The sequence below is a fragment of the Lampetra planeri genome, chromosome 24 (assembly GCF_965212315.1).
Source record: "Lampetra planeri chromosome 24, kcLamPlan1.2.h2, whole genome shotgun sequence".
Classification (NCBI taxonomy): Eukaryota; Metazoa; Chordata; class Hyperoartia; order Petromyzontiformes; family Petromyzontidae; genus Lampetra; species Lampetra planeri.
Genome location: NC_136130.1, coordinates 7,575,684 through 7,601,176, shown reverse-complemented (window position 1 = coordinate 7,601,176; position 25,493 = coordinate 7,575,684). Strand labels below are relative to the sequence as shown.

At 49.6% G+C, this 25,493-nt stretch overlaps 1 protein-coding gene and 1 non-coding gene across 5 annotated transcripts in view; one reads left to right on the top strand and one right to left on the bottom strand.

Moving 5' to 3' along the window:
• Positions 1-9,386: 9,386 nt before the first annotated feature.
• SLC6A9 (solute carrier family 6 member 9) overlaps positions 9,387-25,493 on the bottom strand; it is a 107,691-nt gene continuing 91,584 nt past the window's right edge. For all 4 annotated transcript variants that reach the window (XM_078605512.1, XM_078605515.1, XM_078605514.1 and 1 more), the window contains exons 8-15: positions 21,705-21,839; positions 20,023-20,126; positions 15,154-15,391; positions 14,398-14,532; positions 13,281-13,380; positions 11,873-11,973; positions 11,143-11,313; positions 9,387-9,942 (exon numbers count right to left, since the gene is read on the bottom strand). In XM_078605512.1, the coding sequence (XP_078461638.1) occupies positions 9,676-9,942; positions 11,143-11,313; positions 11,873-11,973; positions 13,281-13,380; positions 14,398-14,532; positions 15,154-15,391; positions 20,023-20,126; positions 21,705-21,839 (1,251 nt within the window). In that variant the 3' untranslated portion in view covers positions 9,387-9,675. The remainder of the gene's footprint in view (positions 9,943-11,142; positions 11,314-11,872; positions 11,974-13,280; positions 13,381-14,397; positions 14,533-15,153; positions 15,392-20,022; positions 20,127-21,704; positions 21,840-25,493) is intronic.
• TRNAQ-CUG (transfer RNA glutamine (anticodon CUG)) lies at positions 18,829-18,900 on the top strand. The gene has a single exon. It is a non-coding gene; the product is annotated as a tRNA-Gln (tRNA).

Here is a 25,493-nt window from a genome sequence, read left to right as displayed (position 1 = left end):
CAATAACAACAATCGCGTGGCGACCGCGTCGTGCAGGATCCACAGTGTCTTCGCTGTGAATCGACTGACATTTGCCACGTGATTGTAATGCATCGCTATCATCCCGTACGGGTTTACCCCGTATTCTTGTACAGGGAAATTTAGTTTTTAATGCCAGGCGGCGTACAGCCGTTTCAATTATCGACAACCTTTTTTTGTCTCTTTGTTTGTGTTTCTCTCCCTTGTGATGGGACATTGTGGGATGAACGTTGAGATTTATAAGGGCACGGGGTGACCAATAAGGTCTGAATTGGTCTGTAATAAGGTAGGGCACTGACAAGGGGTTGACAGGTATGTAGTGGTGAGTGTACTAGTGGTGAGTGTACTCGTGGTGAGTGTAGTAGTAGTGAGTGTACTCGTGGTGAGTGTACGAGTGGTGAGTGTAATAGTGGTGAGTGTAGTAGTGGTGAGTGTTGTGGTGAGTGTACTAGTGGTGAGTGTACGAGTGCTGATTGTCTATTTGTCTGTGTTTCTCTCCCTTTGATGGGACTTTGTAGGTTGAACTTGACATGTATAAGGGGCACGGGGTGACCAATCAGGTCTGAATTGGTCTGTAACAAGGTTTAGGCACTGACATTGAGGTTTACAGGTTGTGTAATTACGTGTAATGTGAAAGCCACCAAAGTAGTTCGAGTATAAAACACGAAGTTAACCATTTCCCATACCGCGCCAGCAGAGGGCAGTGCAAGCAAGAGCCACCGAACTCCGCCCACCGTCTCTGATACCCCCCTCCCCTCCCCCTCCCTCCTCCCCTCCCCTCCCTCCCCCCTCCCCTCCCCCCTCCCCCTCCCCCCTCCTCCTCTCCCTCCTCCCCCTCCCTCCTCCCCCTCCCCCCTCCCCTCTCCCCTCTCCCCCCTCCCCTCCCTCCTCCCCTCCCCCCCCTCCTCCCCTCCCCCCCTCCTCTCCCCCCTCTTCTCTCTCCTCCGCTCCCCCCTCCCCTTTTCCCTCCCCTCCCTCCCCTCCCCCTCCCCTCCCTCCCCCCTCCCCTCCCCCCTCCTCCTCTCCCCTCCCCCCTCCTCCTCTCCCTCCTCCCCTCCCCCTCCCTCCTCCCCCCTCCCCTCCCCTCCCCCTCCCCTCCCCCCTCCCCTCCCCTACCCCTCCCCCTCCCCTACCCCCTCCCCCCTCCTCCTCTCCCTCCCCCTCTCCCCTCCCCCTCCCCTCCCCCCTCCCCCCTCCCCTCTCCCCTCCCCCCTCCTCTCCCCCCTCTTCTCTCTCCTCCGCTCCCCCCTCCCCTCCCCCTCCCCTTCCCCTTCCCCCCCTCCCCCTCCCTCACCAAAGCCGCACTGACCGAGCACGGTGAAGTACGGTCCAACAATCCACGCGACCAGCACGCCGTGTTGGAGGCCGTCATCCAGCAGTGGAGTGACAGGGCTGGCCCCGTACGTGCGCTGTGGTTTCCTGGCTTCGGTGGTTCGCATTGTCGCAGGTTTTCTGGATTATAAGACGCACCGCACCCCCCCCCCCCCCCCCCAGGCCGCAGTATTTAAAATATAAAGTTGGCGGTGTGTCTTATAAGCCGGTACGTGTCTGTGTGTCAACATCGCCACTGGGGAGACAAAGGCGGCCGGGCGTGATGCTGGCCACCCAACCCCTCGTGCGCCCTGCCGGCCTTCATAGGTGCTCGCCAACAGCACTTGCCCTAACAGTCTGTTAAACGCTATACGGGGGATCTTTGTCTTTGGGGCAGAGCAAATCCGACGACCCCAGTTCAATTCCCGCTCACGGCTAACACCAGAGACGATTATCTGAAATCTCGTCCTGGGGCTCCCCTAGGTCGACTCAGCCTCAAAAGCTGGCCACCCACCCCACGCCACCACACCCCCTCGTGTACCGTGCCGACCTTCATTAGGTGCTCGCTAACAGCACTTTGAGTCTTTGTCCGTGCAAGGATGGAAAAAAAAACGAGAGACGCAAAATAAATTTTCCGAAACTTTTTTTTTGGGAAAAAGAAACATGTTTTAGAGTTCACGCACCTATACAACGACATGCAACTACGTGTTTCACGTGGTACCATAGGGATCGGCACAACACACACACACACACGCGCGCGCGTGTTCCTATCGTTTCCCTTGACTAGTCTGTACACAATCAATTGCGCCGTGTGCTTCTCTCCCGTGTATAAGTTACATGCTCCTGTTGTGCTTGCCGGTGACGGCTCAAAGTATAAAGATGCGAACCCAACCAACCCGACAACAACAACAACAACTCACGTCTCTTGTCCGAGACTGGTGACGTGACGGAAGGGAATGGCAGCCACAGGTTGTGAGGGTAAACAAAGAAACAAAACGCACGCGGCGTCGTCGTGGATGTCGACGGAATATCCCAGTCCACCTCCGGACGTCGGAGCAATGAGAATGAGCTCACGGGCACCCACAAGGTCGGATCGTGGCCGCTTTACGACAGCCGTAAAGGGTAGACAGACGTTCACCCAGCAGTGGATCGAGCATGCGTGCATGATGATCTTGGAAGATTACGCAACCGGCACGTTTTTGTTGTTTGTTGTTGTTGAATTATCACTGGTCAACAACAAAAAGACATTTTTTTCTGGCCTGGACTTTTGCAGCTGTTTTAGACTAATTTCAGGGTGCCGATTCCAAATCTGATCTCAGATTTGCTCTATCACATCTCATTTTTATGCTATCGGCATACCCCCATTTTCATTGATTTTACCCGAAATTAACTCTGTCACTTATGATTGCAAGTTGTTGCGAGTCAGTGACTGCTTTAGTGTTAAAATATGGTGCTGTATTTTTAGGATGGTGTGTTTATAATATCATTTTATGTAGATATCCACATTTATTTAATATTTTTCTTCTGCAGTTTTTATTGAAAATGCAATATTTGATATCTCAAAAACCTGATATGATAGACAAAAACTGATGCCAGATTTGGAATCAGCACCCCAAAATTACCTTACAACCGTTGGAATGCCTTATGCCAGAAACGTGTGTTGACCAGTGAATGATCACATTAAGTAAGTTTCACACTCGTGGCAGCCAGACCTCAAGTCATCCCGAGGAGCGCTTTAGCGATGGTGCGGGTCCATTGAGGACCCTAAGCAGAAGTCACTTTTGGGGGCCCCCCACAAATTCCATTCATCAAAACTCCGTTTTTATCATCTCCTAGTTTATGTTTAAAAAAAATGGAGACGCTACGAGTTTATGAACGGAAATGGAGAGGAGATGTAGCGAGATGGGATATTTGAGACGGAGAGGCCAAAGATTACGGAGTTCCCCGAGAGAAGATAGATGCAGACACGATATGATTAACATATTAAATTAGCTCTTAACATTAATTGGCTTTTTTTTTTACGTTGATTGGGATGTGAATTTGGAGCCGTATTTTTGTTCACGATACCAGGATCCCTTGAGCTACTTTTGGGGGTCCCGAAGGCATGTTTTGCTTAGTTCGATTATTTGATTTTCGGTCTAGCCGTGTCGATATCTTTAATCCGGTGGCATTTTACTAGATCGAACTAAAAGAAAATCCCCATCGATGTTACAACAATCATCATTAAAAACTTTTTTTAGACATTAAAAACCTGCGTCCTCCACTGTTCATCCACCAAAAAAAAAAAAAAATCACATTCGGATTACAAACACGCAACAGGGGATTAATATTAAAAGGAGGGGTGATGCTTGCTATACCTCTTACAAAAAAGAGTTAATCGAACGAGCCGTTTCTGTAACACAGTAATAGCTACGATATAAATATATATACTGTCTTTAGGGGCCACGTGTAAAGAATAGGATACGGGCATTCGCGGGTGTGTGTGTGTATGCAATGTGCATGCTTGTCTAACCCCCAATGAAAACAGAGCAGACCAACATCAACAGTAACGAGAGCGATAACAAATTGTAACAGCCACGCATTCAACATTGCAAATATTGTAATCATGTATAAAGGGCTCACTTCACGTGACTGTAAAAAAATAATTATTATAACAACATGACAAATTGTAACAACACGCGACACGAAGAGCACAGCTAAGGGCCCTATCGGCCATGGATAACGCCACAGGGTAACGCAGGTAACCCCCGCTGTTACCCGCGCCGCACACCCTGGTCAGCTGGGTTTAAAACTACAGCTACCTGGTCTCACCTGGTTACCGAGTTTCACATCGGTTTCACTGAACCTACCTAGGTTACCAGGTGTCTCATTGGCCAACGTGGACTTGCCTGCACCACACTTGATCGTTCACCTGGCACAGGTGAGTGACTTGACCTTTCACCCCCCCCCCCACTGAGCGAAAGTTACTCAGGTGCTGAGCGATTTGGCTAATTGGTAATGACGTCGTCGAAAGACCGCTACCAATTGGCTGAACGGCACAATACTGGAAGACAATCAGCTCTCATCTTGTTGCAAGACCTGGGACACATTACCTGTGGAATTGCGTAATTAGTCCTGCAATCAGTAGATGCCAAACTTGTTCTACTGCAGCCAAAGATACGACTGCTGCTGCTGTATTTGTGAATATATTATTATTATCGATTCCAGGCAGAGGTTAATACATCAGCCAGAGTTTTCCAGGACTCAACTCCGGAAGATATTTCCCTGGTCCCAGTAAATCACAAACGGAGCTTCAAAGTCACGTGGGACGGCCCAGCAGACGCGGGTGGCGCGTTTAGCTACAAGATAAGAGCTGCTGCTGCTGCTGTCATCACGGAGTTATAAGCAGCGTTATTTGACTCGTTCGCTACGACTCTACCATTTGGTTTAAGACGCGAGGGGGGGAAGGGGGGCAAAATGATCTGTAATGGGTGGTCCCTTATAACTCTCGCACACCCCTTCCTTCGTAATAAATGTTTTTGCATGAATATAAATGCGTCGTCAATCCACCGCCACGGCCAATTAGTGACTACTTCAGCACACCGGTGTGTTGGAGAGTACACAGACAACATTTACAATTTGAGTAGTACGACGTTTCGCTGCCGATTGCAACCAGCTTCATCAGGCGATTTGTCAGAGTTGTGTCAGGTGTGGTGGGTTAACGACACATTTATATGCATGCGATCGAACCTAAAATCACATTCATTATCAATAATATTGGTCGCGAAAGCCTACGTGTTAAACTGACACCTCTCCCGATACAACAACAAAAAATAACAATGGAACGATCCAATGGCATTGCTCTCACCTGTGCACCCCCAAAAACAATGCGTATAGGACGAGTGGCTCAAACGCGAGCATTTTTGTTAAATAGGGTATATTTTTTAAGGAACAGTTGCAACACATTTTCTTGGTTCTTTCGGTAAAGTCACGTAGAAGGGAAATAATAAAATAATAAAAATAAAACATAATAAAATAATTCTCACGACGTTTCGGCCACAACGCAAGCAGCCGTGGCCGAAACGTCGTGAGAAAAATGTTATTATGTTTTATTTTTATTATTTTATTATTTCCCTTCTACGTGACTTTACCGAAAGAACCAAGAAGATGAATCCCTGCAGTCACGAAAGCTTTACATCGAAATTTAGTTGCAACACAATGACAGGTCACGGTGGTCTCTTCCTCCCAAAGGGGATCCTTGGTTTGAGTCTTCACGGTGACCACTCTAGCGGCTATACCACGGGCAGAACTGGCACCTGGCACGGGCATGTGGAATTTCCACCACTAAAATGAGATGGGCACTTGCCCAACCCACGGCTCGTCTGTGCAGGAAGACATCGATTTATTGTTACTGCCAACCATCTAACTATCTCATCATCCCCTCCCCCCCCCCAAACATCAATTGCGAGATGCATGCAGTGAGCTCCATTATATAAATGCGGGCCACGGTATATCCGGCAACGCTATTAGGAAGACAATCTCCGATGAGAATTAATCATTGAATAATATAATGTCTAAGCTAAATGTATGGACCCTATAAGACGTTACAAAAAAAATCCATAAAATCACAACACAATCGACGCATGTATTAATAACAATGAGCTTAAAAAAATGTTATTTTAAGGGCGGTGTACTCACAACATCATGGTAAATAACAACACGATATAATATGTTTGCTTATACAGCGCGCCGAGGAGTCGTACGTCCTGTTACCATTAGGGGGGCGATAACAACACAACACTCACGCGCCGTTGGTACTCGGTTCCTAAAATTTCAGTTTGATTTCATAAAATGCGATTTTTCTTCTTGTTGTTGTTGTATAAGTGTCTGGGTTTCTTTCTCATTGCTGTTGTCTTATAGAAGGTATGGCTCGCGCCATAGGAATGTGGAATTTCCCAGCACCACTGGCTTCCAAACTGGACCATCGAGAGAATTGGGCACTGCCCCAGCGGCGTAGCGTGGCTGGCATGGGTCGGTCGCCCGCTCGATCGCTATGCCACCGATAATATTGATCATCATCACCATAATCGCCACCCCCACCACCATCATCATCAACATTATCACCATCAAATTCAACAGCGGCGTAGCGTGGCTGGCATGGGTCGGTCGCACGCTCGATCGCTATGCCACCGATAATATTGATCATCATCACCATAATCGCCACCACCACCCATGATCATCAACATTATCACCATCATATTCAACAGTGGCGTAGCGTGGTTGGCATGGGTCGGTTGCCCGCTCGATCGTTAAGCCACCGATAATATTGATCATCGTCACCATAATCGCCTCCATCACCATCATCATCAACATTATCACCATCATATTCATCGGTGGCGTAGCGTGGTTGGCATGGGCCCTGATACTAGAAATGGCATGCACCCCCCCCCCCATCTCTAATTCACCCCCCCCCCCTTCTCCAGCGCCTTGGCCTCTCGGGTCTGGGTGCCCCGGTGGAGTTGCACCGCCTGCACCACGCTCGCCAGAGTGCTGAGTTTTTTTTTGGTGAATTTGAAAATATAAAAAAAAATTGTCTGGTTCCAGGAATTGAACCTTTCCAAGCCACTTAATTGACTTCGGGCGTCACCCCACAAAACGCGCGGCTCTTATCTTTCAGGAAATGTTGTGTCCTTCGCTGCCTGACCTTGAGCCACGGAGCTTCTTGAATGGGAGGGAAAAAAAGCATTTCAAGTCGCATAGTGCACTCTCACTGCATGCGTGCAGTGGCAATGTACTACGACGCACACGTTCTTAATATAAATCAGTTCATGTGTAAAGCTGGATGTTTTCTTTCTCTCTCCAAACTTCATTCCCATCGTGCTATCGACATTGAGTCGTACGTTCGGTGTGATCGCAGAACCGTGCATCACCCCGTGTGTTTGGAGAATAGCCCAAGAAAGCAGATGTCAAAGAACTACTTCTGAGTTCCCTTCAATCAGATTCGATACGGATAAATGTCCGTCATGTGGCAGTCAAAACGATACATTTTTTTTGTTGTGGAAATTCTCAGAAGCGTAAATTAGTTAAATTGCGTGACAACCCAAATGTGATCATTTTTTTGCACAGCTACTGGTGATGGTCATCAACTCGCTACACACTTGAAACCCCAATTTAAACCAAACTAACCGATTTAAAACGAAACTATATTTTACTTTACCAGGTAAGACCCACTGAGCTACGTAGTTTTTTTCAGAAGCGACCTGGTCACAAATGATAGCTCAACTTAGTGGCTTATCATCGTGTGGAAATGCCTAGCGGCCAAATACTCTCGACGCATGATGTTGATTCTAAATGTGGAGGGGAAAACCGGAGGACCCGGAGAAATATGACTTTGTTTGGTATGCTTTTTTTTTGCTTACATAATAGTTTGGTGATTATCGATGGGATCGTTGGGTTTTGTGCTGATGGCGGGGGGAGCACAGCTGTGAAAAGTTTAACCGCTGAATGTTTAATTTTGTTACGTGACCTGGAAGCTGCCAACAATGTGGACCTGCCAACAAAGTTTAACCAAAGTCGACTCAGCGCTCTGACCCCGTGACCCACACGGGCCAACCTCCCGTTCCTTAATTTTGAATGAATGAACCTTAGCTTCAAATCTTTGTCGGTTTTTTTCCCCCGCACATTTACAAAGTTGCAAACTCATGTCAGCAGACAGCCTATGGATGTGTAGCGTACAAGATAAGAGCCGTTTGATTTTAGGTTGCGTACCCGTCCGTATAACTCCCGCCCCCCTCTCCACATGCCGGTCATGAATTGAAATGTTCTTAGCGGCCTCCCCAGGCATTTCGATAAATCCTACAAAACACACGCGGCGGGGTGGTGGGGGGGGGGTGCCTTAGCCCCCCCTCCCTCCCCAAATAAAATTACCGTTTCGTTTTTTTTCTTCAAATCTATCTTCAAGAGTGATAACAAATAACGACAATAACTGTAAATGATGATAAAAATCGCAAACGTCTCCCACTTTTTTGTTGTTGTCGATGAACAAAAACAAAAAACACGATAAAAATAATAGCAGTTTTAGCGTACATTCGCTGACAAATTGACGTGGTTTTGATATCGCAGCTGAGCCTACAGTCATTCCTGGCAGGCGAGTGGAGTAATCGTTCGGAGCGAGCGGACTTCTTGAAATGCCCATGTCTCTGTGTCAGATGTCTCGCGTGTGTGCAGCTGTGAAATGTTAGCGTGTGTGTGTGTGTCCGTGCGTGCGCGTGCGCAGACACGTGTGTGTGCGTCCGTGCATGTGTGTGGACACGCGTGTGTGCAGCGGTAGTGTTGCGGGAGTGAGCGCACTGCGCTACGAAAGACGGCGACCCGAGTTCCATTCCCGCTCACGACTAATAACAGTGACAGCGAATATTTTAACCGGTCCTGGGCCTCCGCTAGGTCGACTCAGCCTTAATACGAGTACCTGGTGCGGTGTGTAACACAGCAGTGGGGAGAAAAAGGCGGCCTGGCGTAGTGTTGGCCACACGTCCACCAATGTGGCCTTAACGTAATATCGCTGGCAGCGCTTGTCCCAACAATCGGTTAAAGGCGGTACGGGGTAATCTCTCCCTGCGTCGTTAGGTATGTAGTCTTATGTATGTATGTTTCCATGTCCGTGAATTGCAGTCTTCACAATGTACTCATCCACGCACGCGTGTGTGTTTCAACGTGTGTAAGTGTCACATATGGATATTATATAATGGTGTGCGCTGCATCATTTACATACTGATGTGTGTGTGTGTACGCAGGGTAGCGAGGTTCAGAACACATGTATGAATGCACGCGCGTGCGCCCACGTGTGTCGGTGCGCAAGCGCTGCCGTTGTGACGTCGCTGTCATTTAGTGGGCGAATGGCGGCTGTTGTCGCCGTTGTCTGTGCGCGTGTCAGGCCTAGCGGACAACACAGGCCCCGGACCTTCGCCTCCCGTGCGGCAACAACAACAACAACAATTACGACAACGACGCGACATCCCCGACACAACACCCCTCCTGCCTTGTCTCTACCCCCTCTCTATCCCTCTTACACCACCCCCCCCCAGCACCGCTGGTCCCCACACAATTAACCCCACACTCACAGGGGGACACCACCTCCACAATCACCACCACCACCTCCACCACCTCCACCACCTCCACAACCGCCACCACCTCCACCACCTCCACAACCGCCACCACCTCCACAACCGCCACCACCTCCACAACCGCCACCACCTCCACAACCGCCGACCCCCTCCACAACCGCCACCACCTCCACAACCGCCACCACCTCCACAACCGCCACCACAACCGCCACCACCTCCACAACCGCCCGCCGTCACGCTCCTCCTACAGACACGACTCGTGCAGGTCCGGAGCGGTGGGCTTGGGTCCGTTCAGCGGCTGCTGGAAAGCGCTCGAATCCTTCGCCTCCGCGGCGGCGACGATCAGAGCCCCCGTGGGGCCCCCTTCCGTGCCCCCCTCCACGTCTCCGGGGAAGCCCCCCGCCTCCGCTCCCGCGCCGGGCGCCCCCCCCGGCTCGGCGTAGCGTCCTGTGCGGTGCTCGCGCAGCGCGGGACCCCACGACGCGTCGGGGGTCACCGACTGCTTGAGGCGCTGGGAACAGGCGGCGGGAGGAGGTAGCAAGCGGGGGGGGGGGGCGGGGGAGACGTGGAGGGAGGGATCGTAGGGTTAGGTTTAAAGATTACGGGGTAGAGCTAATACGAGCATCTATAAACGATGACATTATGAACTTTTTATTTTATTTTACCAGGTCAGGCCCACTGAGGTGTACAGATCTTTTTCAGAAGTCACCTGGCCACAAACGATAGCTCAACGAAGCGTCTTTTCATCACGTGGACATTTATAGCAGCCAAATACTCTAAACGCACATTGATTCTAAATGTGGAGGGAAAAACCAGAGGACCCGGAGAAGAATCCACGCGACCACGGTGAGAGAGAGAGATACGCAAACTCCAAATATACAGCAGGCGTCAGGGTCGGGATCAGACCCACTACATCCTGTACATCAGGCGAGGTAGTTAACATCTCGCCACCGTGGTTGGCTGGTGTGGTTAGGGTTAGGATTAGAGGCTAAGGGTTGTTGGGGTCAAGAACAGAGATATTCCTTGGGGGCGTGCTCGGGTTGCTTGTTAGGTGTCTGGTTGGCTCGTGTGGTTAGGGTTAGGATTAGAGGCTAAGGGTTGTTGGGGTCAAGGGCAGAGCTATTCCTTGGGGGCTTGCTCGGGTTGCTTGTTAGGTGTCTGGTTGGCTCGTGTGGTTCAGGACAGAGGTTGAGGTCAGGGGCTTCAACCACTCTCAAGGATTGATGAGCCGAGTCAAGGGGTGAGGTTCTCATGCTACTGCGGTCAAAACCCACGGTGTGCGTGCATTGTCTAGAGAGGTGGTCCGATGTTGACAATAAAGACAAAGATCCCACGTGTAGCCTTAACAGACTCTTGGGGCAAGCAATGTTAGCGAGCTCCTATGAAGGCCGGCACGGCACACGAAGGCAAGGGTGGCCAACACCACGCCCGGCTGCCATTGTCTTCCCAATGGCGACGTTTACACAGCACCAGGTACTAATTTGAGGCTGAGTCAACCTAGGGGAGGGCCAGGACCGGTTCAGATAATCGTGACCGGTTTTGGTGGCCGTGAGCGGGAATCGAACTCGGGTCGCCAGGTTCATAGCGCAGCGTAGCGCTAACCGCTACACCACCGCTCCCCCACACGATCCACTCCTCCTGTAAGCACCCACGGTAAACACTGCGCGAGTTAAAAAGACCAACGGACCCAGATCTCCCCCCCCCCGCTCACCTCCAGGAAGGTCCCCTCGGGTAACCTCCAGAGGTGGTAGATGGCGTAGCCCGGGATGCAAATGACGGACGAGGCGGCCATGAGGATGCCGAGGGCCTCGGCCCAGCGAGGGAAGAGCTTCCCTTCGTAGCGCAGGGGCTCATACTGCACCATCGAGAAGATGAGGATGAACTGAGGAGCGGAGGTGGGGGAAAAGAAGAGGGGGGAGTAAGCTCGCTGCGCGCGGAGTCGCATTTCAGCGACGACGCCGCCACCACCAGAACCGCCTGCCTGGCATTGATCTTGCGCGTAAATAATAATCGTGAATAGTTTATTTAAGCGCTTGATTGGAAGCTTTTCGTGACTGCAGGAATTACTCTTTGGTTCTTTCGGTAAAGTCGCGTAGAAAGAAAATAAGTTAAATAATAGAATACCACGTTTCGATTGCGACACAAGCAACCGTCGTTGTTTGGCTCCACGTCCGACATTTCGCACCACACCCTGGGAGTTTTTTCGGGAGCCCAACTTCAACTCTCAAAAAGGACCCCCGCAGTAGTTGGTGGCGAAAGCTTCAGAGAGTAAATGCTCAACACGCGACCCGACTCCAAAAACCATGGCCCCGCGTGATCCCGCTTAGTTCCTGCTTGACCTCTCGTGGCTCCCGCGTGACCCCTCGTGACCCCTCGTGACCCCGTGTGACCCCACGTGACCCCACTCGACCCCGAGAAGACCCCCGCGTGTGTTCACGTACGAATATGATGGCGGGCGACACGAAGCACCAGCACACTTTGAAGAAGACCGGCGGTTCTCTGCCCAGCATCATAGCCACGTCCTTAAAGTATTTCCGGAAACCTGCACAGGTGGAGGTGGGAGGGCGAGGGAGCAAGGAGTGGTTAGGGCAGGCGTAGCTATACACGGCTCAAACACACACACACACAACGCAACCGGTGCTGGCCAAACAATTTCCATGCAGGTGATGTATGCGTGTTGAACTTCTTTCGCACCGTACGTAGCCAACCGTGCTAATCGAAGAAGTTTCGAAGGTAAATATTTAAAAGTATTTGTTATTGTTGTGATTGTGATTATAGTATGTTCAACTTGATAAGCCAAATTTTAAAAAATGAAAAGGTAGCCCACGCTACCTTCACTAAAATGATTTGTAAATCTACTTAGTTATCTTTTTTATATAACTGTATCATCTCCCCACACATGATAGCAGCATCAACTTAACTCACTGTTTTTCATCAACTTTAATCGACCGCCTCGCGACAAAGTCATACTCTCTGGCAGATGATGAGCTCTTGTGTGTCTTACCGAGTTGCAGAGGTGGGACAAAGTCATTGTTATGCAAGTCCAAGTCGAGTCGCAAGTCATCAAATTCATGACTCGAGTCTGACTCGAGTCCAAGTCACATGACTCGAGTCCACATCTCATAGGTGGGACAAAGTCATTGTTATGCAAGTCCAAGTCGAGTCGCAAGTCATCAAATTCATGACTCGAGTCTGACTCGAGTCCAAGTCACATGACTCGAGTCCACACCTCTGCCGAGTTGCTATCCCTCAATTATAGACAGGGACGTTCTATGGGACCCTTTTTGTCGGTATCAAGATGATGAGAAAAAAAGAAAAGGCTTTACCCTTTACCGGCAATGATATATGAGGTGTTAAGATGTTCAAATACCAAAATAGACACCTATCGGAAGGCATCAAGTCTGCATTAAACACACTTCATGCTCGTGGTAAAACATGCAAACGAACGTGCTTTGATAATAAACAATGTATGCATTGTCCTTGAAGCTGAATGGCCTAATCCAGAAACCAGGCCTTGCCTCACCAGTGCCAGACTAGAAAACGCCAAATATGTGAACAGCACAAAAGCAATGCGAATATCAAGGCATTAACAGCTCTGATTGAGCATCTTAACACCTGCATAATTGCCGAAAATGGCAACACCGATTATTATAGATTTTTTTCCTTTCAGAGACGTTTTATTTAAAATCTGGAAACACAAACTAAGAACTGCCGAGTCTTAACTAAACCATGGCTGCCTTGGCGCGCTATGATGCTGATGATGATGAGCGCTATTCCATTCGTACACGCCGTAGGTAATCGGGGAGAGTTTACAGAGAGAGAGAGAGAAGCGGTGGGTGTGGTAGTCACCGTAAATCCAGTTGATCCCGATGCACAGGAAGCAGGAGATGATGACCAGAGAGAAGCTTGCTGCGTAATTGTCCAGCAACAGGATCCAGTAGATGCCAGCCTGAAGATGGTTGTGTGGGGGGGGGGGGGGGGGGGTGCAGAGTTCATAGTTGGGGGTGCGGCGTTGGGGGTATGGGGGTGGCAGTGTTATGGGGGTGAGGGGGTGCGGGGTTGGGTTGGGGGGTACAGAGTTGGCGGGTGCAATAGGAGCAGCACTGTTTGAGGCCCGTGCGGTGAGCACTGTGCAGCTGTACAGGTGTGCCACTTCCTGCATTGTGCTCAGGCAAGCGGGCGGGTGGATGTACAGGTGTGCAAGTATGTACAGCGCTTCTGTACCTGCGTGGTGAGCGGGTATATAGGTGTGCACGTGTACACAGGTGTGCACGTGTGTAGTGACATATATTGGGTCACTACAGCGCACAGTGCAAGTCACTTATAGAGAGGAGAACTGGAGTGTGAGTAGCCCTCTCTGCCGCTAGCAGGGTGTGCTATGCCATGGTAAATGGTCCCTGAGGAGCATGGTTCTAATGGCGGGCGTACAGAGAGCGCATGTGAGGACGTAGCAGCCCAATTGGCTGGCAAGGGCACGTGACAGGACGGGGTAAGGATGTGGGCCAAAGGTGACAGAAGGGACATGTGATGTCAGGCCCAGAGTCTTCTAGGGAGTTCTAGAAGGGGGCGTGGCCGAGGCGGAGCCAGGCCACGCTGAGGGGCATAAAAGGGAGGTCCCGTGGTGCGATCCGGGCTGTCTACTGGAATGGAACCTGCCGTGCTACATCTCTTCGGTCTTCACGCTCGGCATTGTGGGTCAGGCAGTGTGTTAACTGCCTGACCCGGTATGTAGTTACCCCGTGGTGGTTACTGCTATATAGTTACCCCGTTGTTACGTTTATGTAGTTACCCCGTTGTGGTCATACAATAAACGTGTTGCCTCCACAGTCGAGGGTGTCTCTCACATAAACCCACCACACGTGTATACAGGTGCGCATGTGTTTACAGTAGCGCACATGTTTACAGGTGCGCACGTGTTTACAGGTGCGCACGTGTTTACAGGTGCGCATGCGGGTCGTGCGGGCACCTGCGTAGTGAGCGGGATGCCCAGTAGGAAGCCGACCACCGCGACCCCGAGCGTTACGAACGTCTTGCGCCGGCGGATTGTGTCGCTGCCGATCTCGTCCACGATGGCCGTCACCAGCGTCTCCAGCAGACAAAACTAACAAGGGGTGCAGACAACGTCGATCGTCGACACAAAGACAGAGATAAAGATTCCCCCGTGTAGCCTTGACAGACTGTTGGGGCAAGTGCTGTTAGCATCTATGAAGCGCGGCACGGCACACGAGGGGGTGGGTGGCCAGCACCACGCCTGGCCACCTTTGTCTCCCCAGTGGCGATGTTTACACACCGTACCAGGTACTCATTTGAGGCTGAGTCGGCTTAGGGGAGGCCCAGAACCGGTTCAGATAATCGTCACCGGTTTTGGTGGCCGTGAGTCTGTAATCAAACTGGGGTCGCCGGGTTCGTAGTGCAGCACGCTAACCGCTACACTACACACACACACAAGGGTCCATGTGCTCGTAGAGACCGTTTGTCAATCCACTGCTGGATGAGGGCCTCACCACGCCGTGCAACAATGATAACGATGATGAAAACGATAACGACGTTGATGATGATAACAATGATGATGATGATAATCATGACAATAACAATTAACAAACAACAGAGATGATGATGATGATGATGACGTTGAAGACAACGCTGACGACGACAATAATGATGAAAATGACGACGACGACGACATCAACAAACGCCGCCGCCGCCGCCGCTCGCCGCCCACCTGCGTGCCGAGTCCCAGCAGGATGAGCATGAAGAAGAAGAGCACGGACCACAGCGGGGAGATGGGCAGCAGCGTGAGGGCCTCGGGGTAGGCCACGAAGGCCAACCCGGGGCCCTGGTCGGCCACCTGGGACACCTCGACGCCCAGGTGGTGAGCCATGAAGCCCAGGATGGAGAAGATGACGAATCCGGCGTAGACGCTGGTGCCGCAGTTCGCCAGGGTGATGATCACCGTGTCCCTGGCAAGCGGTGGAAGGGGGGCGGGGGATGATATCTCTGTACTCTTAGGTTTTTTTCGGTAAAGTTACGTAGGTAAAAAGATATATATAAATAATAGAAATAATAGTAGAAATAAAATATTATTTTATATTATTTTATTTCAAAAAATTTTAAAAATTTAAAATAAAAATTATAGAAATAATAATTGTAGAAATAAAATAATATTTTCATAAAATTATATTAAGCTATTATTATTTCTATTATTTAAATTTATTATTATTTATTTTTACCTACGTGACTTTTTAATTTTTATTTTCACCTACGTGACTTCACCGAAAAAACCTAAGAGTATGAATCCTTGCAGTCACGAAAGCTTCAAATCTAGACGATATCTCTGTCGGTTATCCGTTTTGAAAGCGAAACGAACTCTCCGACCCAGGGCCGGATTTAGGCCTAAGCGAAGTAGGTTCTACAGCTTATAGGGCCTCACATAATGCGGGGGCCTCCATAGATGCGAAAACGAAATGACACGAGATTTCACGTTTTACTTAATCGGTTGAAAATATTATGGGCAGTACTTCCCTCTCGAGTCTTAGACTTGGACTCGCGAGGGTATTGTGTCCACTCTTACACGTGAATAATACTTGTCCGATGATGCTGCTGCTGCGTTTGCAATGGTGCACAAGTGCAACGAACAATAACCGAACTCAACACAAATCAATAACGACACCGTGGGTGGGTGTGTGTGTGGCCTTGCAGTGGTGATTTCGAAAAGTTTACTGGTTTGGCCACGTTTGTTTGTTATAGTACGGAGTAAGACTGATGGCCTTAATCTAAGTTGTCTTGTGGTTGTTGTTGTTGTTTGACATGCATCCCACTGGGATTTTTGCACACAGCGTTGGTGTACGGTGATTTTTTCTGCAATATTCTGCTGTCTTTTCTTGGATTTTCTGTTTGCACTTAGTCACATAGTCACTTTAAGATGTTTTCTTGTTCAGGTTTTTGTTTTTTGTTTATTGTGGTTGCACCCGATTCAAGAGCCGAATGGCTCACAGGGCTATACCAAATCAATGAACTTGAAAATAGGTGACCTTTTCGGGAAAATGACCCCTTTTCAGTTGAGTGTGCATTCAGTTTATTTGTTACACGGATGATGGTTCCTGTGTTGGTCAGGTCTCACGGCTCTTTCACACGGGAGATCGACCCGTGGTGCCGCGTGAACAGGGCAGCAGCAGCAGCATCAGCGAACAAGACAAAGACATTCATATATTGCAAAAAACGAGTACAGGGTCCTAAAGATCTTTAGCACGTACATAGCATAGCATTCGTCGCATATAAAGAGGAAAGCCAGGGTGATAGAGTGGGAAATACGGGTTGAAGACTGCACTTTCCAAGCGGGCTGGACATATCTATATATATCTTCTTGGTTCTTTCGGTAAAGTCACGTAGAAGGGAAGTAATAAAATAATAAAAATAAAACATAATAAAATAATTCTCACGACGTTTCGGCCACAACGCAAGCAGCCGTCCTCAGGTGGAGAACAGGTCCGTCAAGTAGACAGAGTCTGAATGGCAAGCTCCAGGCTTGGAGCGACTATTTATGCTGGGATGGAGGGGCGAAGAGCGTCTTGACAAATTATTTTGTCAAGACGCCATTCAGACTCTGTCTACTTGACGGACCTGTTCTCCACCTGAGGACGGCTGCTTGCGTTGTGGCCGAAACGTCGTGAGAATTATTTTATTATGTTTTCTTTTTATTATTTTATTATTTCCCTTCTACGTGACTTTACCGAAAGAACCAAGAAGATGAATCATTGCAGTCACGAAAGCTTTAAATCGAAATATCTAAATATAATTATATATATACACACCAATAACGTACCAACCTTCTTCGTATACAAACAAAAACGGTGGCAAATGGGCCGTTCAGCCGCACGCACGCACCCGATCTGTGAAGCCTGATCCGAGTCAATCTGGTGAGCCCCTCTGCGCCTGTGGAAGCCCCTGCGAGCTCATTTTGCAGTGGCGATGTAATGCGGCGGGCTTCTGCCGAGCAGTGAAAGCGGTGGAAATTGCCTCTCAAGCCGCCACGTTAAATCACTCGAGATTACTTTCGACGGTGCTTCGTTTGCTGCTTGCTTGCTGCTGCTGCATTGGCAGCGGTGCACAAAGCACTAGTTGCAAGAACGCATCCGGCAATCACACCGCGTGGGCTTCAAAGGGAGGAGGGGTAAACGTATGAGGCATCGTTTCGGGTAAAAAGGGCCGGTGCGACGAACGAGGCCCGTTGCCCGAAACGTCGCCTCATCTTGAATTTGAAGTCTCCCTTTTGAAGGTCGCAGTGTGGTTGAACGATGTGTCGAGCGGGTTCTTCTTCTTCCTCTTCCATCAATCACCCCACGGCGTTAAAAGCGCCGGCTGTAGATGGAGAAGTGAACCCGGGAGATGGAGTGGCTGAGAACAGGAGGAGTGGCTGGGAGTAAGAGGAGGCGTGGTTCATCTTCTTGGTTCTTTCGGTAAAGTCACGTAGAATGGAAATAATCATATTTTATTATTTCCATTCGATTTAAAGCTTTCGTGACTGCAGGGATTCATCTTCTTGGTTCTTTCGGTAAAGTCACGTAGAATGGAAATAATAAAATAATATTATTTCCATTCTAATATTATTATTTCCATTCTACGTGACTTTACCGAAAGAACCAAGAAGTCACGTAGAATGGAAATAATAAAATATTATTATTATTTCCATTCTACGTGACTTTACCGAAAGAACCAAGAAGATGAATCCCTGCAGTCACGAAAGCTTTAAATCGAAATTTAGGAGGCGTGGTTATGAAGAGGAGGTGTGGCTGGGAGGAAGAGAAGGCGTGGTTATGAAGAGGGGGCGTGGCTGGGAGTAAGAGGAGGCGTGGTTACGAAGAGGAGGCGTGGCTGGGAGTAAGAGGAGGCGTGGTTATGAAGAGGAGGCGTGGCTGGGAGTAGAAGTGTCTGTGAAGAAGGTGGCTTCATAGATCTGGCGCGGGTAGGGGAGTTTTCGACGCTGGTTTCAACTTGGGTGGCAGACCGCCAGGGAATAATACCCAGCAGGTGTCGTAGGCTTGAGCTACGAGATGGCCAAAAGACGAAGGTGCAGCAATAGATCCTTGAATCTTATCTGCGTGAAGCTTTTGAGCTTTACGCTCGATTTTTTTATCCTCCGGGCACTCCGATTAATTTCCTCGCAGATTATTGGCGATGCCGCTGCTACTGCTGCTGCTGAATTGGCAGCGGTGGCACAAAGCACGTACAACAACCACTCGACACATTCGGTCAACGACACCGTGTGGCCTTAAAAAGGAAATATATAATATATATGCGACGTTTCGGGCAATGGCCCTTTTTCACAGTGGAGTTTCCGACCACGTAGCCTTGGTGGCGTACGGCTAAGGGTTTTTACTGTGATGTGCTCCTGCGTGGAGGTTCCATGGTGTAATGGTTAGCACTCAGGACTCTGAATCCTGCGATCCGAGTTCAAATCTCGGTGGGACCTTGGAGTAATATTTTGTAAATATTTTCAGTTGTAACATTTTAAAAAAAGCTACGTTTATAATGAGGACACTTCAGGCAATGGTTTTGTATCGAAGAGTGCCCCCGTGTTTGTTGTTGATCAGACTGCACGCTGCTTTTTGCGTGACTTTGCAAGCGTAACGAGTTAATTGTGGATAGGGGGTTTGCGTACACGTGTAACACAATGCATTGCACTTCTGCAAGGCGGCCAGGAGATGGCGGTACAGCAATTGAATCGTACGGCGCGTGGGAGGGTTGTCCCCCTTTGTATGCGTGCTGAAAAGGCCCATTGAGATCTCTTTGAGAAGTAACCTGGCCACAAATGACAGCTCAACGAAGTGGCTTATCACGTGGAAATGTACAGCAGCCAAATACTCTAATTGCATGTTGATTCTAAATGTAGAGAGAAACACCGGATGACCCGGAGAAAAATCCATGCGAGCACATGCAATCTCCACATGTACAACAGGCCTCAGGGTTCGGCATCGAACCCACGACCTCCTGTATACTAGGCGAGGTAGTTAACATCTCGCCACCGTGCCATCACGGTGACGTGGAGTTTTCTCCAGGTATGCGCGGTCTGATCCTACAAGCAAAACAACTCGTTCATGGAATTGCTCAAACATCCACACCGGAGCAGGACCCTCTGGCAAAGAAGTCCCGATACTCCTTAACGCTTTCCTTGGGAAAAGGGCACAATGATTATAATTGGTTATTATTATAATTATTATAATAACTATGATTGCCCCCAAAATACAGGGGATTATTTTACAAAGTCAGAGAGAGGTTACAGGTCAGGGCATTTATCATGTCCCATTTGCTACCCTGAGCCAGGGGTGAAAATTCCACATTCCTATGCCAAAGTGGAATCTCTCCAGAGGACAAGCGATGTTTTAGTTCCCTGGACAAACGGAGATCATTGTTATTATTTTTATAGTTCAGAAAAAAAGTCAAAGTGATTTCCTTCTCAAATGAGCAGCATTGCGACAGCGCTCATCGCCTGCTCACATCCCTGAGCCAGCAATGGAAATTCCACGTTCCTATGGCGGAGACAAACTTGCATAGGATTACTACTATTATTATAATAATCATTATAATGACTCACTTGTAGCAGTTGTTGTGGAACTTGTTGTAGGAGGCCATGGTGATGAGGCCGCCCCACGCACAGCCCAGAGAGAAGAAGATCTGGGACGCCGCGTCGCCCCACACCTACAATAACAAAAATCCCCCGTGTAGACTCAACAGACTGTTGGGGCAAGTGCTGTTAGAGAGCATCGCAAATGATTGCCGGCACGGCGCACGAGGGGGCGGGCGGCGAGCACCACGCCCGGCCGCCTTTGTCTCCCCAGTGGCGATGCTTACACACCGCACCAGGTACGGGAAGTCATCGACTTACAAACGGGGGTCTGTTCCGAGGTTCCGTTTGTTAGTAGGTCGCAATAAAATAACGTACTGTATTTTAATGCACATACGATGAATGTTGTAAAGTGTGTTACGGTTCAACAAAATACGGAAGCATTGTTAAACTCACGAATAAGAAGAAATATTGTACATTTGCATAGAACACTCTAAATAGTTCCGCGGTTCGGTTCGCAAGTGCGAGTTCGGGCGTTCGTAAGTCGGGGACTGCCTGAAATAATTTCAGGCTCAGTCCACCTAGGGGAGGACCAGCACCCGTTCATGCAATCATCAGCGGTGTTGGTAGCCGTGAGTGGGAATCGAACTCGGGTCATCGGTTTACAACCAACGCTCTGCAACTCGGCATGCACGCACCCCACCGGGGAGACAGAGCGACACAATGAGTTTGTGTGCAACTGGCGCTGAGTGGTTTGTCGCCTTGAAAGATCGTGGCAGGTGGAGGCGGCGTGGGGGAGACCTTCACACACCAGGGAGGATCGATCGTGACTAGTGACGACCATGATGACAAATGATGATGTTTAAACGCCCATTCATTGGCTGAAAACATCTGCAATATGTATGTATGAATTTCGATTTAAAGCTTTCGTGACTGCCGGGATTCATCTTCTTGGTTATTTCGGTAAAGTCACGTAAAATGGAAATAATAAAATAATCAAAATAAAACATAATAAAATAATTCTCACGACGTTTCGGCCACAGGTGAAGAACAGGTCTGTCGGGAAGACAGCGTCTGAATGAAACACCCCAGGCTTGGAGCGTATATTTAAGCTGGGTTGGAGGGGGAAGAGCGCCTTGACAAAAGAATGTGCATATCAAGAGGAATTTAGCATATTTATGGGAAATGCGTTGTGGCCGAAACGTCGTGAGAAAAATGTTATTATGTTTTATTTTTATTATTTTATTATTTACATTCTATGTGACTTTACCGACAGAACCAAGAATATGTATGTATGTTCAACTTATTTGGCGCCGTACACAGCCAAACATGCTAATCAGAGCAAAGTGAGTTATCAATCTAGATTTAAAAGTGCACAGCTCCAGTAAGCGTCCTAACATCAGAAGGAAGTGTTCCAGACGGCCGCAGAATCTCGTCTGAAAGCCCCGATGCGATGCGGCGACCGTGTTTGTTTGAAAACAGATAAAGAGAGGACTGCAGAGCTTGAGAAATTGTTGGCAGCTCCATCCTCACGAACTGGCCAGCTGTCTGGCTGCCTTACAGCTCGTGTCCTTGGTTCATCAACAACTACGAGCTGCAATCGGCACGAACGACGACCGCGACACCGATGACAACGACATAAAACCCCGACGTCACGCTACGTTGTCGCTTGCATCCGTGTCTGTCTTGAGGATGCGCGGCGTGCAAGGTACCTTTGCCTGCAGGATCTTATCCCACTGCGGGGTGAGGTAGTAGGAGATGCCCTGGATGGCTCCGTCCAGCGTGACGCCGCGGATGAAGAGGATGAAGAGAACGACGTACGGGAATGTGGCGGTGAAGTAGACCACCTGCGATGCGTGGGGGGGGGGGGGGTGGACGGTTGGGGGCGGGGCACAGGGGGGGGTGGTGGAGGGATTGTGGGGGGGGGGCAAGCAGGACGTGAGCACGCGTGGAGGGGGACGAGCTGCAGGTAACGCACGTGGAGGTGGTGTCACACTTACGGGTGGAGGAAACACACCTAGAGATTGGGCAAATTCAGGTAAAACACTCCGATATAGCGCCACATGTATAGGTGGAGGAGATACAGGTAGCACACCTGTACATACACACACAAGGAGGACCAGACACAGATAGCACACCGATATCTGGTCGCACACCTGTAGAATGAACAGGTAGTGCACATGAAAGTCGAACAGCCACATGTAAAGCACCCTGAGGTCGAGCAGCGCCGAGACGGGGAAATCCCAGTGTCGCACTCGGGAAAAGAAACAGTTACACACCTATAAAGGTACACGTCATACGTAACGCACCTGGCAACAGGCATCACCACAAAGATCCCCCCATATAGCCTTAACAGACTGTAGGGACAAGTGCTGTTAGCGAGCACCTATGAAGGCCGGAACGGTACACGAGGGGGTGGGTGGCCAGCACCACGCCCGACCGCCTTTGTCTCCCCAGTGGCGATGTTTACACACCGCACCAGGTACTCATTTCAGGCTGAGTCGACCTAAGGGAGGCCCAGGACCGGTTCAGATAATCGTCACTGGTGTTGGCCGTGAGCGGGAATCGAACCCGGGTCGCCAGGTTCGTAGCGCAGCGCGCTAACCGCTACACCACCGCTCCCCACAACAACAACCGCCATTCGCCACTAAGTGGCGGTGACGTCACCACGACGCTTGTGCCAGGCCATGTGCACCTTGAGGCCACGTGAATTGTCGAACGCCCGCTGGCAGGAGGTCACACACACACACACCTGGAAATCAACGTCATAGGTAATCCACCTGGAGATGCAACAGATACAGGTCACACACATGAATTCATTCGCAAAAACAAAGAGAAAAAGAATATGATAGCCGACTTTTCGGGCAATGGCTACTCCTTCACAGCGCAGAGATAGGGTGTAGTGGCCGCTCCACATGCAGAAGGGAAAACGCAATGTCGCCAATTATATTCGTTTTATTTGTTAAGGCCACGGCGTTCTTGGCGAACGCGTTGAGGGTTTTGCGTGTTGTTATTTGTGCACCACTGCCAAAGCGACAACGGCAGTAGGCAGCGGCGGCATCGGCATCACCGAATAAATCATTCATCCAGCCACTTATCCAGCCGCTGCCACCCACAGCTGTTCTGATCGAGCTGGCATGAGAAGCACCGCAGCCCACTGGCACCTCGGTATGTGCGTGGCAGTCACCCATCCAAAGCACTGTTCGGCAAGCTCAGTCCCTGCTTCGTGTCCACGCGATCGGACGCACTCCGGCCGATTTGATCAGAGCCTACGGCCACGGATATGAGCACGGTTGGCTACGTACGGTGAGAAAGAAGTTCAACGTGCAGACGGGAACGTGGGTTGTGCTTTGCTTAGTCTCGTGCCAAAAACAATCGCGTTTGATTTTCAAGTTTAGCCGTTTTTGTGTTTGGTGTAAACTATAATTCATCATCGCGTGACCTTGCTTTAAAGTGTCCGTAGGTGTATTATACACTTTTTAAAATATCATTCTTAAACTTTAGTTAGTTAAAATATTAATGCTTGTAAAAATAAATCGGCTAATGGATCCAACGTTCGATTTCGCAGTGTTCGCTCGAGGCACTGAGTAATAATAGGAGCACAAGCAACTTCTACGAATCATATTTAAACATATTGTATGACTAGGGACTTCGAGACTGGTGCTGAGCAGGCGGGAGGTGGAGAAAGGTGAGAGACTTTGACTTTTAAACAACTTTTATTGCCGCCAGCAGCAACAGCACTGGAGGCGATTTCGATTCGAAATATACAAGGTCACCAGCAACACAAATGAAAGTTAGAGAGAGCGGGCGAAATTTCGATTTAAAGCTTTCGTGACTGCAGGGATTAATCTTCTTGGTTCTATCGGTAAAGTCACGTAGAAGGGAAATAATAAAAATTAATCATAATAATTTTATTTAAAAAAACAATAAAATTATTATGTTTTATTTTTTTTTAATTTTATTATTTCCCTTCTACGTGACTTTACCGCAAGAACCAAGAAGAAGAGTGGGCGAAGTTAAAGGGAGAGTCAGAGAGAGGGAGTCAAAGGGAGACAGGGAGGTGGAGAGAGAGAGAGAGAGAGGCGGGGGTTTACATAAAGCAAAGTTTAAAAATGTAAATAAAAAAAATAACGAAATTATGAACGAAGCAAAGTGCCGAATACACCGAGCATCTTCTTGTTTCCACTGATCTTAAAAAAAAAGAGAGAGAGGCGGGGGAGACACAGGGAGGCAGCGAGATGGAGAGAGAAAGCGAGCGAGACAGGTAGAAGCCAAGTCGAGACAGAGAGAGAAAGAAAGAGAGAGTGCGTAAGAAAGTTGCAGCGAGAGTGTCAGATGTGAACAGCGCGTGGTGTTGGGTGATATTGGGTGATGCTAGCGGTGGATGGCGTTGGGAGGCGGCGACCAGTTTTTTTTGGGGAGGAGGGTGGAGGGGGGCGATAGCGGTGGGGGGTGGAGGAAGGAGCGAGCCACCCCCAAGGCCTCCGACTTGGGGCCGTGGGAACCCTCGGGATACGAGGGAGGGGTCGGCACGGCGATGAAAAGGGACCAGAAATTTGTGGCCATTGTTCCCGGCGTGCGCGCCGCTAAAACCAAGTCAGCCCCCCCACCCCCCCCCCCAATGGCCCTCGCCCCCCGGCCCCCCACCTCAGTCCCATTCCACCCGTCTCGGCTCGATCGATCAATCTTCTTCCTCTTCTCCGCAAAAGACGAAAACGCCGTCACTGCAACCGCTGTGTGGCCGGGACCACCCCAGATGCACGCGGAGCTCTCACGGAATAAACACAAAGCCGAGGTCCCCTCCTCCTCATCCTCCTCATCCTCCTCATTTCCCTCCTCGTCCTTCCCTTCCTCCTCTTCTCCTCCACCACTCTCCCCATTCCTCCCCGTGGCTCTTCCCATCCCCCGGCCCCTCACTCCCCCCCCCCCCATCCCTCCCCTCCGGTACCCAGAATCTGTTAGCCGAGCTTAGAGGCCGTCGTGGCAACGCGATGTTAGTGAGCCTCTAGTAAGGGCGGCGCGACGCAGTGCACGCGAGAGGCACCACGGTGGCTAGGAGATGTTAACTACCTCGCCTGGTATACAGGAGGTCGTGGGTTCGATCCTGACCTTGATGCCTGCTGCTGTATATTTGGAGTTTGCGTGTGTCTCTCTCTATCATTATCACGGTGGCTAGGAGATGTTAACTACCTCGCCTGGTATACAGGAGGTCGTGGGTTCGATCCTGACCTTGATGCCTGCTGCTGTATATTTGGAGTTTGCGTGTGTCTCTCTCTCTCTCTCTGCCCTTGGTCACGTTTAATTTTCTCGGGGTCCCTCCGGATATTCCCTCCACATTTAGAAAATCAACGTGCGTTCTGAGTATTTGGCTGCTGTAAACATTTCCGCGTGATAAGCCACTTGGTTGAACTATCGATTGTGGCCAGGTCGCTTCCGAAAAAGAGCCCACATAGCTCAGTGGGCCTCACCTGGTAAACAGAAAATAGTTTAGTTCATAGTTT